General features: G+C 39.0%; 1 protein-coding gene across 7 annotated transcripts in view; it reads left to right on the top strand.

The window, feature by feature from the left end:
• The window catches only part of WDR89 (WD repeat domain 89), a 43,661-nt gene extending 31,141 nt beyond the window's left edge, over positions 1-12,520 (top strand). For 6 of the 7 annotated variants that reach the window (XM_065941240.1, XM_065941242.1, XM_065941238.1 and 3 more), the window contains one exon: positions 11,213-12,520. In XM_065941240.1, the coding sequence (XP_065797312.1) occupies positions 11,243-12,403 (1,161 nt within the window). In that variant the 5' untranslated portion in view covers positions 11,213-11,242 and the 3' untranslated portion in view covers positions 12,404-12,520. Of the gene's footprint in view, positions 1-10,623; positions 10,701-11,212 lie in introns of all 7 variants that reach the window. The other variant, XM_065941244.1, reaches the window with a different exon arrangement.
• Positions 12,521-14,484: the final 1,964 nt, after the last annotated feature.

Below are 14,484 nucleotides of genomic sequence, written 5' to 3'. Positions count from 1 at the left end.
TTGCCTCTAATGACCAAATCTAAAAGGCTCTTCCTGGGACTCCCCTGACTGTCCGGGGGTTAGGACTTCACCTTCTAAGGCAAGGGGTTCAGGTTCCATTCCTGGTCAGGAAGCTAAGATCCCACATGCCATGTGGCCAAAAAAACCAAAGCATAAAACAGAAGCAATACTGTAACAAGTTCAATAAAGACTTCAAAAATCATCCACATCAAAAAAAAAGAAAATCTAAAATAAGTAAAAGGCTCTTCCTGTCTCATGTTTTGACTTACACATTATTTTTTATAATACTTATCACTGTTTCCATTAGGACTTCCCAGGTGACGCTAGTGGTAAAGAACCTGTCTGCCAATGCAGGAGACAGAAGAGATGCAGGTTCCATACCTGGGTTGGGAAGATCCCCTGGAAAAGGAAATGGCAACCCACTCCAATATTCTTGCCTGGTAAATCCCATGGACAGAGGAGCCTGGCAGGCTACAGTCCACAGGGAGGGTCTCAGAGTCGGACACGACTGAGGTGGCTTAGCACGCACACACAGTTTCCATTGTAATCATCTATATATCTGTCTGTCTCCTCACCACCCTCTTTTGAGAGCAGGGACTTTGCCTGTGTTCTTTGCTAAATCCATTGTGTTTTAGGCCTGTCATGTTGGCCATTCGAGAATTATTTCTGAGTTATTGAATAAGGATTTAATGATATTGCTTAGCAGTTTCTAACTGTAACAGTATTCAAATGGCTGGTTCTTTGATGTTAACATCTTTCTATTATAAGCCATGATTCTTTTGGTTCTCCTTCCTATCTTCCTTTTTCTTTTTGCAGTGATTAAAGAGAACGTTTGCTTAATTTTTAAAAGCATCTATTGAGAATTATAAAAAGAAGTAGTAAACATAGAGTACCAATTCAAGATTTGAACTCTTCCACATTGCTACTGTCTGTTCCAAATTAAGACATCTGTTGATTGGGGAAGTTTGGTTCCTCTCTGTTTTGTTCACCAGCTGGTTGTTCTGGAAAGGCAAAGGCAATTTATTGTTCTTGTTGAAAGAGCTGGATGTTCATAGACTTACTATAAAGGATGGATTTGGGGTGGAAGATTTACTGGAGAAGCTGGACACCTCAAGATGTTACTGGGGGAAATGTCTGTTTTTTAAAAGTTACTTTGAGTGTTCTATCTGGAAGCTGAAGGGTAATCTCATACTGCTTGAGAGAGTGCATGTGTATCATTCCTTCCTACCCCCTCCCCGCTTTCCCTCGGTAACAAATTCCTGCACTTTGAACACTGTGCTTTCCCTAAGAATCTTAGTGTATTTAATGCGTGAAGTACCATATGTTGCTGCAACCCGTATCTTTAACATTTGTGTGAGTAAAAATAGCATATTCAGGCTCACTAAGCAGGGTTAATTTACAAAGACATTAAGTCTCAGTCATTAATGAATATGATATTTGAAATTACACTGAAATTGTAGCAGATGTCAGTTTAGCATACCTTCCATTAAATATGTAGCACTTCTGCCCAATTTAAAACAAATGGTTCTTTGACAACCTAGAGGGTTGGATGGGGTGGGAGGTAGGAGGGAGGTTCAAGAGGGAGGGGACATATGTATATCTGTGGCTGATTCATGTTGACATGTGGCAGAAACCAGTATTGTAAACCAGTTAGCCTTCAATTAAAAATAAATTTAAAAAAAATTTTAAAGATAAAACATGATTTCTTGATAAATTGTTTTAAAGCCAATTTCTCTACATTTGTTATATAAAAGTTTTCTGAGAAGCGTTCAGCTGACATTAAACCAATGTTTGCTTTTTATCCCAAGATATTCTCTAGGACATATTGGTAATGCATATGAGTAACTGATCTTTAATGTCCAGTATAGAACTTTTGTAACTACCGTTAGATTTTTCCCGTTTGCCATTGACCTTGCCAGTAGCACATGTCATGAGATATCAGCAGTTACTTCTTCCAAATTCTCTGCTAACACCCCTTCCCTTAAAAAAATAAGTATAGTGTATGTTTATTATACAGATAACATAGCCTACAGAGAAGGAAATGGCAACCCAGTCCCATATTCTTGCCTAGGGAATCCTGTGAACCGAGGAGCCTGGTGGGCTGCTGTCTGTGGGGTCACACGGAGTCAGACACGACTGATGCAACTTAGCAGTAGCAGCAGCAACATAACCTACACCTATTTCTAAAAAATATGCTAAGTGCTTACGATAGAGACAGTATAATATAGGAGTTAACTGTATGTATGGGCTCTGGAATGAGAATACTTGAGTTCAGAAGCCAGCATTTTCAGAACCTCCCTCCCACCTCTCACCCCATCCCACCCTCTAGGTTACCTGTATGTTAGCTGTGTTTTTCTTATCAGTTTAATGAACATAATAGTACATGGGATTATATCATCATTGTTAAAAATTTTAACAATATAGAAAAAGTACTGAAAAGGCAACATATTCCCTCCAAACACACACACATACATACACACACACACTCTAGATAATTGAAATACATTTTATGAACATTATTCCAAGACCTTTCTTGTGTGTATACAGATAAGCTGAACAGAAGCATGCATGAATAGGACTAATTTTATTAAATATAATATTTATATATTTTATATAATATTTATTAGTATACATTTTCTCTGAATAGTATTGCATTTAATTTGGGTTTAATCAACAAAAACATAAAATGAAAGAAATAGCTAGAATTTAGGTCTTCCTTTAATGTGAATTCCTTTGCAAATTCCCTTTGAGTTAACCCAAGGAAAAGATGAATGATATTAAAAAGTTGGAGTCATTATGCTGTGGAATTTTTTAAACTACATTTTTCACGTAGCATCTACACTGCTAATTAACTGATGCAATCAGATGTAGGTTTTTCTGTTCTGCAGTTAGCCTTTCATGTGGTGATTGGCAGAATCAGACTCCTTTCATTTTTTTGACTCAACCATTCTTTTTCTTTGGTCACACCTAAGAGTCTTCCGTGTAGTGCTCAGGTTTCTTGTTGCGGTGGCATCTGTTGTTGCAGAGCACAGACTCTCAGTGTGTGGACTTCAGTAGTTGTGGCACTCAGGCTTAGTTGCTCTGTGGCTTGTAGGATCTTCCTGGATGAAGGATCGAACCCGTGATTCCTGCACTGGCAAGTAGATTCCTATCCACTGCACCACCAGGGAAGTCTGACTCAACCATTCTTTTGGGCCTTGGAATCCTCTGCATCCAGCCAGCAGATGGGTGAAGAGAAGGTGAAGAAGGCATCACCTTTTGATCACCTGACCCAAACACAACCATTGCTTCACTATTACTGGCAAAAAGTCATCACAGGCTAGGCTGAGGCAATCTTTGCTTGGGGACTTGGACTCTTTTTCCTTCTGGGATCCCATGAATGTCCTGTACCAAATCCCAGGTATATCTATTCCTGTGGGCTGCTTCTCATGTCCTAAACTCAGTGTGGAGACCTTAGAAATATAGTAGGCAGCCCTCCTTCACCCTTCTGTATCCTTCACATAACCATGATACATTTGTCAGAACCAGAATTAACATTGGTATGATACTGGTGACAAAAGTACAGAATTTAGCTGGATTTAACTGGTTTTCCCACTGATATTCTCTTTTTGGTTAAGAATCTAATCAAGAATATCACTAATCTAATCAGGAATACACACAATCACAGACAACTAGCCAATCTGATCACATGGATCACAGCCTTGTCTAATTCAGTGAAACTAAGCCATGTATGTGGGGCTGCCTAAGATGGATGGATCATGGTGGAGAAGTCTGACAGAATGTGGTCCACTGGAGAAGGGAATGGCAAACCACTTCGGTATTCTTGCCTTGAGAACCCCATGAACAGTATGAAAAGGCAAAAAGATAGGACACTGAAAGATGAACTCCCCAGGTCAGTACGTGCCCAATATGCTATTGGAGATCAGTGGAGAAATAACTCCAGAAAGAATGAAGGGATGGAGCCAAAGCAAAAACAACACCCACTTGTGGATGGGACTGGTGATAGAAGAAAGGTTCGATGCTGTAAAGAGCAATATTGCATAGGAACCTGGAATGTTAGGTCCTTGAATCAAGGCAAATTGGAAGTGGTCAAACAGGAAATGGCAAGAGTGAGCATCGACATTCTAGGAATCAGCAAACTAAGATGGACTGGAATGGGTGAATTTAACTCAGATGACCATTATATCTACTATTGTGGGCAGGAATCCCTTAGAGGAAATAGAGTAGCCATCATAGTCAACAAAAGAGTCCGAAATGCAGTACTTGGATGCAATCTCAAAAACAACAGATTGATCTCTGTTCCTTTCCAAGGCAAACCATTCAATATCACGGTAATCCAAGTCCATGCCCCAACCAGTAACACTGAAGAAGCTGAAGTTGAATGGTTCTATGAAGAACTACAAGACCTTCTAGAACTAACACCCAAAAAAGATGTCTTTTTCATTATAGGGGACTGGAATGCAAAAGTAGAAAGTCAACAAACACCTGGACTAACAGGCAGATTTGGCCTTGGAGTACTGAATGAAGCAAGGCAAAGGCTAACAGAGCTCTGCCAAGAAAAAGCACTGGTTATAGGAAACACCCTCTTGCAACAACACAAGGGAAGACTCTACACATGGACATCACCAGATGGTCAACATCGAAATCAGATTGATTATATCCTTTGGAGCCAAAGATGGAGAAGCTCTATACAGTCAGCAAAAACAAGACCAGGAGCTGACTGTGGCTCAGATCATGAACTCCTTATTGCCAAATTCAAACTTAAATTGAAGAAAGTAGGGAAAACCACTAGACCATTCAGATATGACCTAAACCAAATCCCTTATGATTATACAGTGGAAGTGAGAAATAGATTCAAGGGACTAGATTTGATAGACAGAGTGCCTGATGAACTGTGGATGGAGGTTCGTGACATTGTACAGGAGACAGGGATCAAGACTATCCCCAAGAAAAAGAAATGCAAAAAAGCAAAATGGCTCTCTGAGAAGGCCTTACAAATAGCTGTGAAAAGAAGAGAAGCGAAAAGCAAAGGAGAAAAGGAAAGATATATCCATTTGAATGCAGAGTTCCAAAGAATAGAAAGGAGAGATAAGAAAGCCTTTCTCAGTGATCAGTGCAAAGAAAAAGAGGAAAACAATAGAATTGGAAAGACTAGAGATCTCTTCAAGAAAATTAGAGATACCAAGGGAACATTTCATGCAAAGATGGACTCAATAAAGGACAGAAATGGTATGGACCTAATAGAAGCTGGAGATATTAAGAAGAGGTGGCAAGAATACACAGAAGAACTGTACAAAAAAGATCTTCATGACCCAGATAATCGTAAAGGTGTGATCACTCACACTCACCTAGAGCTGGACATCCTGGAATGTGATGTCAGGTGGGCCTTAGGAAGCATCACTACGAACAAAGCTAGTGGAGGTGATGGAATTCCAGCTAAGCTATTTCAAATCCTGAAAGATGATGCTGTGAAAGTGCTGCACTCAATATGCCAGCATATTTGGAAAACTCAGCAGTGGCCACAGGACTGGAACAGGTCAGTTTTCATTCCAATCCCAAAGAATGCTCAAACTATCACACAACTGCACTCATCTCATATGCTAGTAAAGGAATGCTCTAAATTCTCCAAGCCAGGCTTCAGCAATACGTGAATCGTGAACTTCCAGATGTTCAAGCTGGTTTTAGAAAAAGCAGAGGAGCCAGAGATCAAATTGCCAACATCCGCTGGATCATCAAAAAAGCAAGAGAGTTCCAGAAAAACATCTATATCTGCTTTATTGACTATGCCAAAGCCTTTGACTGTGTGGATCACAATAAACTGTGGAAAATTATGAAAGAGATGGGAATATCAGACCACCTGACCTGCCTCTTGAGAAACCTATATGCAGATCAGGAAGCACCAGTTAGAACTGGACATGGACCAATAGAATGGTTCCAAATAGGAAAAGGAGTATGTCAAGGCTGTATATTGTCACCCTGCTTATTTAACTTCTATGCAGAGTACATCATGAGAAACACTGGGCTGGAAGAAGCACAAGCTGGAATCAAGATTGCCGGGAGAAATCAATAGTTTCTAAATAGGTATAAAATGTGTGTTTTCTTTTTATACTTTTTTTCATCTTGTTTAAATGGGAAAGAGAGCTACTTCCTCTTCCATTATCAGCTTCTCTTGTGGCTTAGCTGGTAAAGAATCCACCTGCGATGCAAGAGACCTGGGTTTGATCCCTGGGTTGGGAAGATCCCCTGGAAAAGGGAAAGGCCACCCACTCCAGTATTGTGGCCTGGAGAATTCCATGGACTGTATAGTCCATGGGGTCGCAAAGAGCTGAACATGACTGAGCGACTTTCACTTCCATTATGGAATTATTTAAGCTAGATTGGCTGTCCTTCAGATTTCATATTCAAACTTGGTCAATCCAAGAATAAGAGGAATGCCTAGTTGCAGTTAGATGTATTTAGAATGTACTTTTTGTATAGAAATAACACTTTATTGGGTTTATTTTAATAGGAAGTAAAATAAAAGAACATTTTGATTGATAAAGATAACATATCTTTAGGCAAAAGCCCCAGAAGAAATACTTAATGTTTAGGGATGTTGTTATCAAGTAAATCAGCCCTCAATTATCTAAGGACTGTTCCTCAGATTAGAGATTAATGAGCATTTTCCATCTAATGTGTTTCAAGATGGCTTAATGAAAACTTTTCAGCCAACATAGCTTTAGACTCTACTGAACTTCCTTTATCTGGACTTTCCCTCCTTGTCTCATCTCAGTATTGGGAAAGTACAAGTGCAGTGTGATTTAGGAGGTAGTGGCAGTAACTCCATTCCCTTCTCTTTTCTGTTTTGTCCTCTTTAGGCTTATCTTCATTTCTCTTTTCTCCTCCCTATTCTTGGCTTCAGTATTCTTTTCTGTTCTTTTCTGTTTGTGCCCTTTTACATTTGTGTGTGTGCATTAGTATAAGAAAGGCGTCCTCAGCCCTCACTAGCCTATTGAGATCTAAAATGCTAACTTAGCTTCCTTTTATGTATCTAACAGAAACAAATAGAGAAAATATTAAAATTATGGTTAGTCTTATTTGTTCTCTTTATACGTTTTTGTTAGGTTGAACTATATGCAGTTGTCAGTATTGTTTTGATCTCCAGAAATAGATCGAACCTTGTACTTCAGTTAGTAGCCGCAGCAGAAGATTTGAGAAGGGATTGGATGAAAGCCCTGAGTAGGAGAATTGGAATTTCCCCAGAGATTCTGGCTTAGGTAACTGGGTAGGTGAGAGTGCTGTCTGGTGCCAGTACCATCAACCAACGTGGAGAACATCGAAAAGCATAATTTGGTTTTGTTTTTAAGGAGAATGTTTCATGGAGGGGAAACATAAATAATCAGTTTAACTTGGAGTTGTAGTGGGATTCAAGGAGAGATGGCTAGTTGACACTTGGAAATATGGACTTGTAAATAGATGAGCTCACTGGCATGTAGGTGGCACTTGAAAACATGATTTCAATGAGGTTACTGAGTGAGAAGAAAAGAGAGACCATGGCTTATCTTGAGGAATGGGAAGAGGATCATGCCAAAAGAAAAAAAACTCAGATAAGGGCATACATAGAAATAAAAAGGTTTATTTATCATTTTACGATTCATTAGTATGTAAAATTAAGATTGTGTAACCTTGGAAGTTATATTTCAAATATGTCTCATTTGCATATGCATATTAATGTGTTAAAGCATAAGTCAGAGGTTTTCATCTTTTCCCAAGGAGATTAAAGTAATATTTTACTATTTGTATCTGTGGACGAATGAATATAAGCTCTATAATATGAGCGTTGTGGAATCTACCTATCTTCTAATATCTTTCTCTTTTTTTGAAGCACTATACTGCATTTAAACAGTGTGTCAGGTGGAACACCAGTGAGATTTTTACCATTGATGCTGTCTTAAAATGTTGGTTTGCTGAAGCATTCCATCTGGGGCCCACTCTGCCTGCATCACCGATCCCAGAATCCTTTGGATTAGAGCCTTGCAGGGGACTGTTCCAATGTGAAGCAGACTCTCGGGCAGCACTGCTGTATTGCTTGAGGGGAGCAGTGCGCAGCCATAGTCCTGTAACTTACTGTTACCTTAAAAGTCACATTAAGCTTTCTTATTGTTTAAGATTCTCATCAATCTGATATTTCATACGCAGAGATCAAAATGAAACAGTAGCATAGAATTGTTTCTTTTGTAATCTTATTAACACTTTGATTATTTCAAGAATGGGTAGTTGTTTTTTATCTGGAATTAAAAAGGATTTTTTCACTCTTAAGTGAACTCTTAAGTTCACTCTTAAGTGAACACACATTTTAGGACATATTTGAATAGCTTGTAGTAAAAAAAAAATTATGTTAAATAATGTTTCTTTCACAAATATAAAGTCTTTCTATTTCCTTTTGTGTTTTATTTAAAGTACTGCTAAAGAATGCCATTATGTTACTAATTTCCATAAGCAGAGCTCTCCGTGCAAACATACAGACATATGACATCATTTTAGGTTTATTCTGCTTTTCCTGGAGCTCTTCAGCTCTTTATGCATGAAAGCTGAGTCAATTATTCATTCATTTATTCAACAACCGTATTGATAACGAAAGAGCAAGAAAGTCAGGTAAAATCAAGTTTTTCAAAAATATTGAGTGAAAAGAGCAAATTGAAGCAAAGATACATATAAATGTGATGCCATTTTTAGAATTTCTTAATCATAGAAGTTGTATCTATCATTTCGTTTCTTTAAATAAAAAACTGAGGCAAATTTGGCAAAATGTTAACATCTGTTAAATCTAGGTAATACATACAGTATTTGAATATGTTTCCTTTTTTCTACACTTCTTTGTACATTTGAAATAGTTCATAAATTAAAGCATTTCTAGTTTTTTATTTAACAAAATGGGCAATATGATTGGGAGTGACCGGCCACTTTAGGTTGGTTGATCAGGGAAGTTCTCTCTGGGGAGGTAACATATTGAGACCTGAATAACAGGCAGGAGTTACTCACACAGAAAATGTACAGATGGTATTCCAGACAGAGAAGCAGCTACTGTCACAGTCCTGAGACAGAAGCATGACGCGTTCAAGAAGAGAAGGCCATCTAACCTATCTGGTTATAAAACCAACAGTTACACTGTGGGGGTAAACGGTCTTTTAGTCTCTGAATACTTAAAGGATGCTCACTATTTTCATACTTAGCTTATTCTTATACAGAGTTGTTCTGTGTAGGGACTTAACAGACTAATTGTGATAATGACATATCAAAAGCACACAGAAGCTGGCCTGAAGAGTTTCTCAGTGGTCAGGTCAGAGACAGTTTGAGCACCAAGAACTTAAGGAAGTGATCAAAGTTGTTATGAGCCTCTATGATGTGATGCAATAAGAAGTCCCCAGCATCACATAAATTGTATCCCTGACAACAATGTTAAACTGGAATCTAATCTCGAAGAGGAGACAGTTAGAAAAATCTAGAATATAGGATATTTTATGAGACAACTGGCCGGACTTTTCAAAAAATTCAGTGTTAAGAAAACAGAAGATTGGGGAGGTTCTCTGTGTCAAAATATTTAGAAGTGAAATGATATTTTGTCCGCAGTTCACTTTCAAATAGCTCATCAAAAATGTGTGTGTCTGTGTTTATAGAGATAGAAGAAAGTGAGTTGGTGGTCCTCGGAGGTGAAAGACTGTGTGTGTGTGTGTGTGGGTGTTCATTGTACTAGTCTTTCAACTTTTGTAAGTTTTAAAATATTCAAAATTTAAAGTTGGAGAAGATGCTTATCCTTCTTTTGAACCTCAATCCAACTTTTAATGTTTTTTGTCTATTGGTTTAATTGTGCTGTTTGGAGCCACTCTGATAGATTTAAATTCTCCACCGTGTGGTGTTAGTGGTATTGGTAATGGTAATCCTGGTCATTTTTATGTAACATTTGTTGAATGTGTACCGTGATATGCCAGACACATTATTTCAGTTAATCCTTCTAACCACTCTTGAGTTCATGTTCATTCCTCCTTGTAAAGATGAAAAGACAGATAGCTAAAAAGCTATCACTAAAGCAACAACAAAAAAAAGCATTTCATCTTAAGAATGAAAATGTGAATTTGTGAGGCTGGCAAGAATACTCATGTGGTAAAAGCAAGATAGAAAAACTTCTGATAAAGTCACTAGACTTTATGCATATTTTTCTGGCCTGGAACTAGTTCTGTATACCATTGAGAAGCAATCTAACGTGGTGGTGAAGATCACTGTTCCTGAAGCCAAAATGCCTGGGTTCAAATTCCAGCGCCACCATTTGCAAACTGCTCCTGCCTGAGAAGCAGATTTCTGCAATTCCTCCTGGGTACCTGTATTTTTTTTTTTTTTTTATCACTGCTCTAACAAATTACTGCAAAATTGGTGGCTTGAAATGACATAAATTTTTTATAGCTCTGGAGGTCAGGAGTTCAAAGTGGGTCTCACTGGGCTAAAATCAAAGATTAGCAGAGTTTCACTTTCACATGGAGGCTCTAAAGGTGGCTATTTCCTTGCCTCTTCCACTCTCTAGAGGCCACCCAATTATTGGCTTCCCTTGCCCAAACCAATAATGTATCTCTCTGAACCTTTCTTCCACAGGAACATCTCCCACTGATTCTCATATTCTGCCTGCTTCTACTTTTAAGGGCACTGGTTTTTACTTTGGGTTCACCCAGGTAATCCTCAATAATCTATTTTAATGTCAACTGATTTATGAACTCAATTCCTCTTTGCTTTGTAACCTAACATATTCATAGGTTCCTGGGATGAAGGCATGAACATCTTTGAGGGACTATTTTTCTGCCAACACATCTGTGTTTAGATTCCATAGCTGTATAAGGTAGCTGGAGCCAGGAGAAAATGATCCCAAAGTAGAGATCCTGGCTAATGCTGAGGACCATGAGTAGGACCAATAATTAGGTTTGAGCTGAAAGGAATTACTATGCAATGTATGTACATGTACATACATTTTTATAATCTCTTACTGGCAGTAGATTCAGTATATAAAAAGTGGTTGAAATAGAAGGAAGCAGCCGAGTTTTAGATACATCATGGTAGGTAGGGGAATGATTAAAATAATAGATTTTATTTCTATTTTCTTGTGCCAGCTCTCAGAGGGAAATGTTTTTTATTTAATTACAATGTAGAGATACTTTGGGTTTAATTTCAATTTTTGTTTTTATTACAGATTTTTACTACCCTTGGATGCACTCCTGATATGGAGAAGATTGAAGAACAATTTGCCAACTTGAACATTGTTAAACGTTCCTCAGAAACTAAAGAGCCTACTTACCTGCTTGGCATAGACACGTCAAAGACTGTACAAACAGAAAAAGGAAGCTTGGTTGCTGTTTTATGTTCTAATGGATCAATCAGAATATATGATAAAGAAAGGTTAAATGTACTACGAGAATTTAGAGGGTATCCTGGACTTAATGGAGTCAAGTTTGCGAATTCCCGTGACTATGTGTATTCCTCATGCACGGATGGCACGGTTAAGTGTTGGGATGCTCGACTGGCCAGTGGAAAACCTGTCCAGCTGTTCAAGGGTTACCCTTCCAATGTTTTTATCAGTTTTGATATCAGCTCTAATGATCATGTCATTTGTGCTGGTACAGAAAAAGTTGATGATGATGCATTGTTGGTATTTTGGGATGCAAGAATTAATTCTCAGGACTTGTCTACTGCCAAAGAGCCACTTGGTGCATATTCAGAGACACATAGTGATGATATCACTCAAGTATGTTTCCATCCCAGTAATCCAAACATGGTAGTCTCAGGTTCAACTGATGGCCTGGTAAATGTATTTGATATTAGCGCAGATAATGAAGACGATGCACTGGTCACAACCTGTAACTCAGTTTCATCAGTAAGCTTTATTGGTTGGTCTGGGAAAGATTATAAACAGATTTACTGCATGACACATGATGAGGGATTTTGTTGGTGGGATCTTAATCATCTGGATACAGATGAACCAATTACATGTTTGAACATTCCAGATGTCAGAGAAGTAATTAAAGTGAAAGAAGGGAATTTGGACTATTTGATTGGTGGCCTATATCATGAAAAGACGGACAAATTGTTTGTTGTTGGCGGGACAAACACAGGAATTATTCACATAATGAGCTGTGTGACATCAGGATTGGTCCATGTGACCAGCCTTCAAGGAGGGCACGCTGCTACAGTCCGGTCCTTCTGTTGGAACATGCAGGATGATTCTTTGCTAACTGGAGGAGAAGACGCACAGTTGTTACTTTGGAAACCTGGAGCAGTAGAGAAGACATTTACAAAGAAAGACAGCATGAAAATAGCATCCTCTGTATACCAGCGCGTTCGCGTTCACAGTAATGATTCTTATAAGAAAAGGAAAAGGCAATGATGTTACATCGGGCATTTACTTGATAGGTTTTATAGTTGCAAATGGTTATTTCTGTGTACTACCTGTGGTAGACATGTTAAAAGTTCATATATAAATAAAAACAAGCCAGTTAGCAAACAGTCCTGGGAATATGCTGAGAATGGTTTAATTCAAGTCTTCATGTATTCTAAAATTATTTTTTTAAAGCTGCCAGTTGAGTATATAATCAGTGAGTTGAAAGTAAAATTACATTCCTCATTTTAAAAACCCATCTGTTGAATTAGTAAATGTTGGGTTTGAAGAAATAGCTTTGATAAGGGTTTTTTAGAAGTAGATGGCTGGTGTGACTTTTAAAAGCAGGTGGTTTGGGTTGTGTTTTTTAAGCTCAATTTTTTACTTTTGTAATCATCTTTATTACTTATAAAACCAAATCAGACTGTTTTTTCTTTTTTTGAGAAGCCCCTACTTGCTTAATACATGTAGATTACACTAGCATTGTAGTTGAGTCCCAAAATCACGTTCAACTCTTTGCGACCCCATGGACTGCAGCACGCCAGCCTTCCCTGTCCCTCACTGTCTCCCAGGGTTTGCTCAAATTCATGTTCATTGAGTCAGTGATGCCATCCAACCATCTCATCCTTTGTCATCCTTTTCTCCTTTTGCCTTCAATCTTTCCAGCATCAGGGTCTATTCCAGTGAGTCGGTTCTTTACATCAAGTAGCCAAAGTATTAGAACTTCAGCATCAGTCCTTCCGGTGACTATTCAGGGTTGATTTTCCTTAGGGTTGACTGGTTTGATCTCCTTGTAGTCCAAGGGACTCTCAAGAGTATTCTCCAACACCATAGTTCAAAAGCGTCAGTTCTTTGGCACTCAACCTCCTTTATGATCCAACTGTCACATCCGTACATGACTACTGAAAAAACCATAGCTTTGACTATACAGACCTTTGTTGGCAAAGTGATTTCTCTGCTGTCTAGATTTGTCATGGCTTTTCTTCCAAGAAGCAAGTGTCTTCTAATTTAATGGCTACAGTCACCATCTGCAGTGATTTTGGAGCCCAAGACAATAAAGTCTGTCACTGTTTCCACTTCTGCCCTATTTGCCATGAAGTGATAGAACTGGATGCCATGATCTTAGTTTTTTGAATGTTGAATTTTCAGCCAGCTATTTCACTCTCCTTCCTCTAGCCTGGCATTTCACATGATGTACTCTATATATGGACTTCCCTTGTAGTTCAGTCAGTAAAGAATCTGTCTGCAGTACAGGAGACCCGGGTTCAATTCCTGGGTCGGGAAGATCCCCTGGATAAGGAAATGGCAACCCACTCCAGTATCCTTGCCTGGAAAATCTCATGGACACAGGAGCCTGGTGGGCTGCAATCCATGGGGTCGCAAAGAGTCAGGCATGACTGAGTGACTAACACTTACTTACTTATTCTATATATAAGTTAAGTAAGCAGTGTGACAATGTACAGCCTTGTCTTACTCCTTCCCCAATTTTGAACCAGTCATTTGTTCCATGTAGGATTCTTACTGTTGCTTCTTGACCTGCATACAGATTTCTCAGGAAACAAGTAAGGTGGTCTGGTATTCCCATCTCCTTAAGTGTGTGTGTGAGTCACTCAGTTGTGTCCAACTCTTTGAGACGTCTTGGACCATAGCTCACCAGGCTCCTCTGTCCATGGAACTCTCCGGCAAGAATACTGGAGTGGGCACCATTCCCTTCTCCAGGGGATCTTCCCAACCCAGGGATTGAACCTGGGTCTCCCGCCTTATGGGCAGATTCTTTACTGTCTGAGCCACCAGGGAAATATTTTCAACAATTTGTTGTGATCCCCACAGTCAAAAAAAAGCAGACTGGTGGCACTAGAAGTAAAGAACCCTCCTGCCAATGCAGGAGACATAAGAGATGTGGGTTCGATCTGTGGGTTGGGAAGATTCCCTGGGGGAGGAAATGGCAACCCACTCCAATATCTTTTCCTGGAAAATCCCATGGACAGAGGAGCCTGGCAGGCTACAGTCCAGGGGTCATAAAGAGTCGGCACGACTGAAGTGACTTAGTACCAAAGTCAAGACTTTAGTGTAGTCAATGAAGCAGAAGT

The sequence above is a fragment of the Muntiacus reevesi genome, chromosome 7 (genome assembly GCF_963930625.1).
Source record: "Muntiacus reevesi chromosome 7, mMunRee1.1, whole genome shotgun sequence".
Taxonomy (NCBI): domain Eukaryota; kingdom Metazoa; phylum Chordata; class Mammalia; order Artiodactyla; family Cervidae; genus Muntiacus; species Muntiacus reevesi.
The sequence above is the reverse complement of the archived record's forward strand: the minus strand, read 5'-3'. Positions and strand labels throughout refer to the sequence as shown.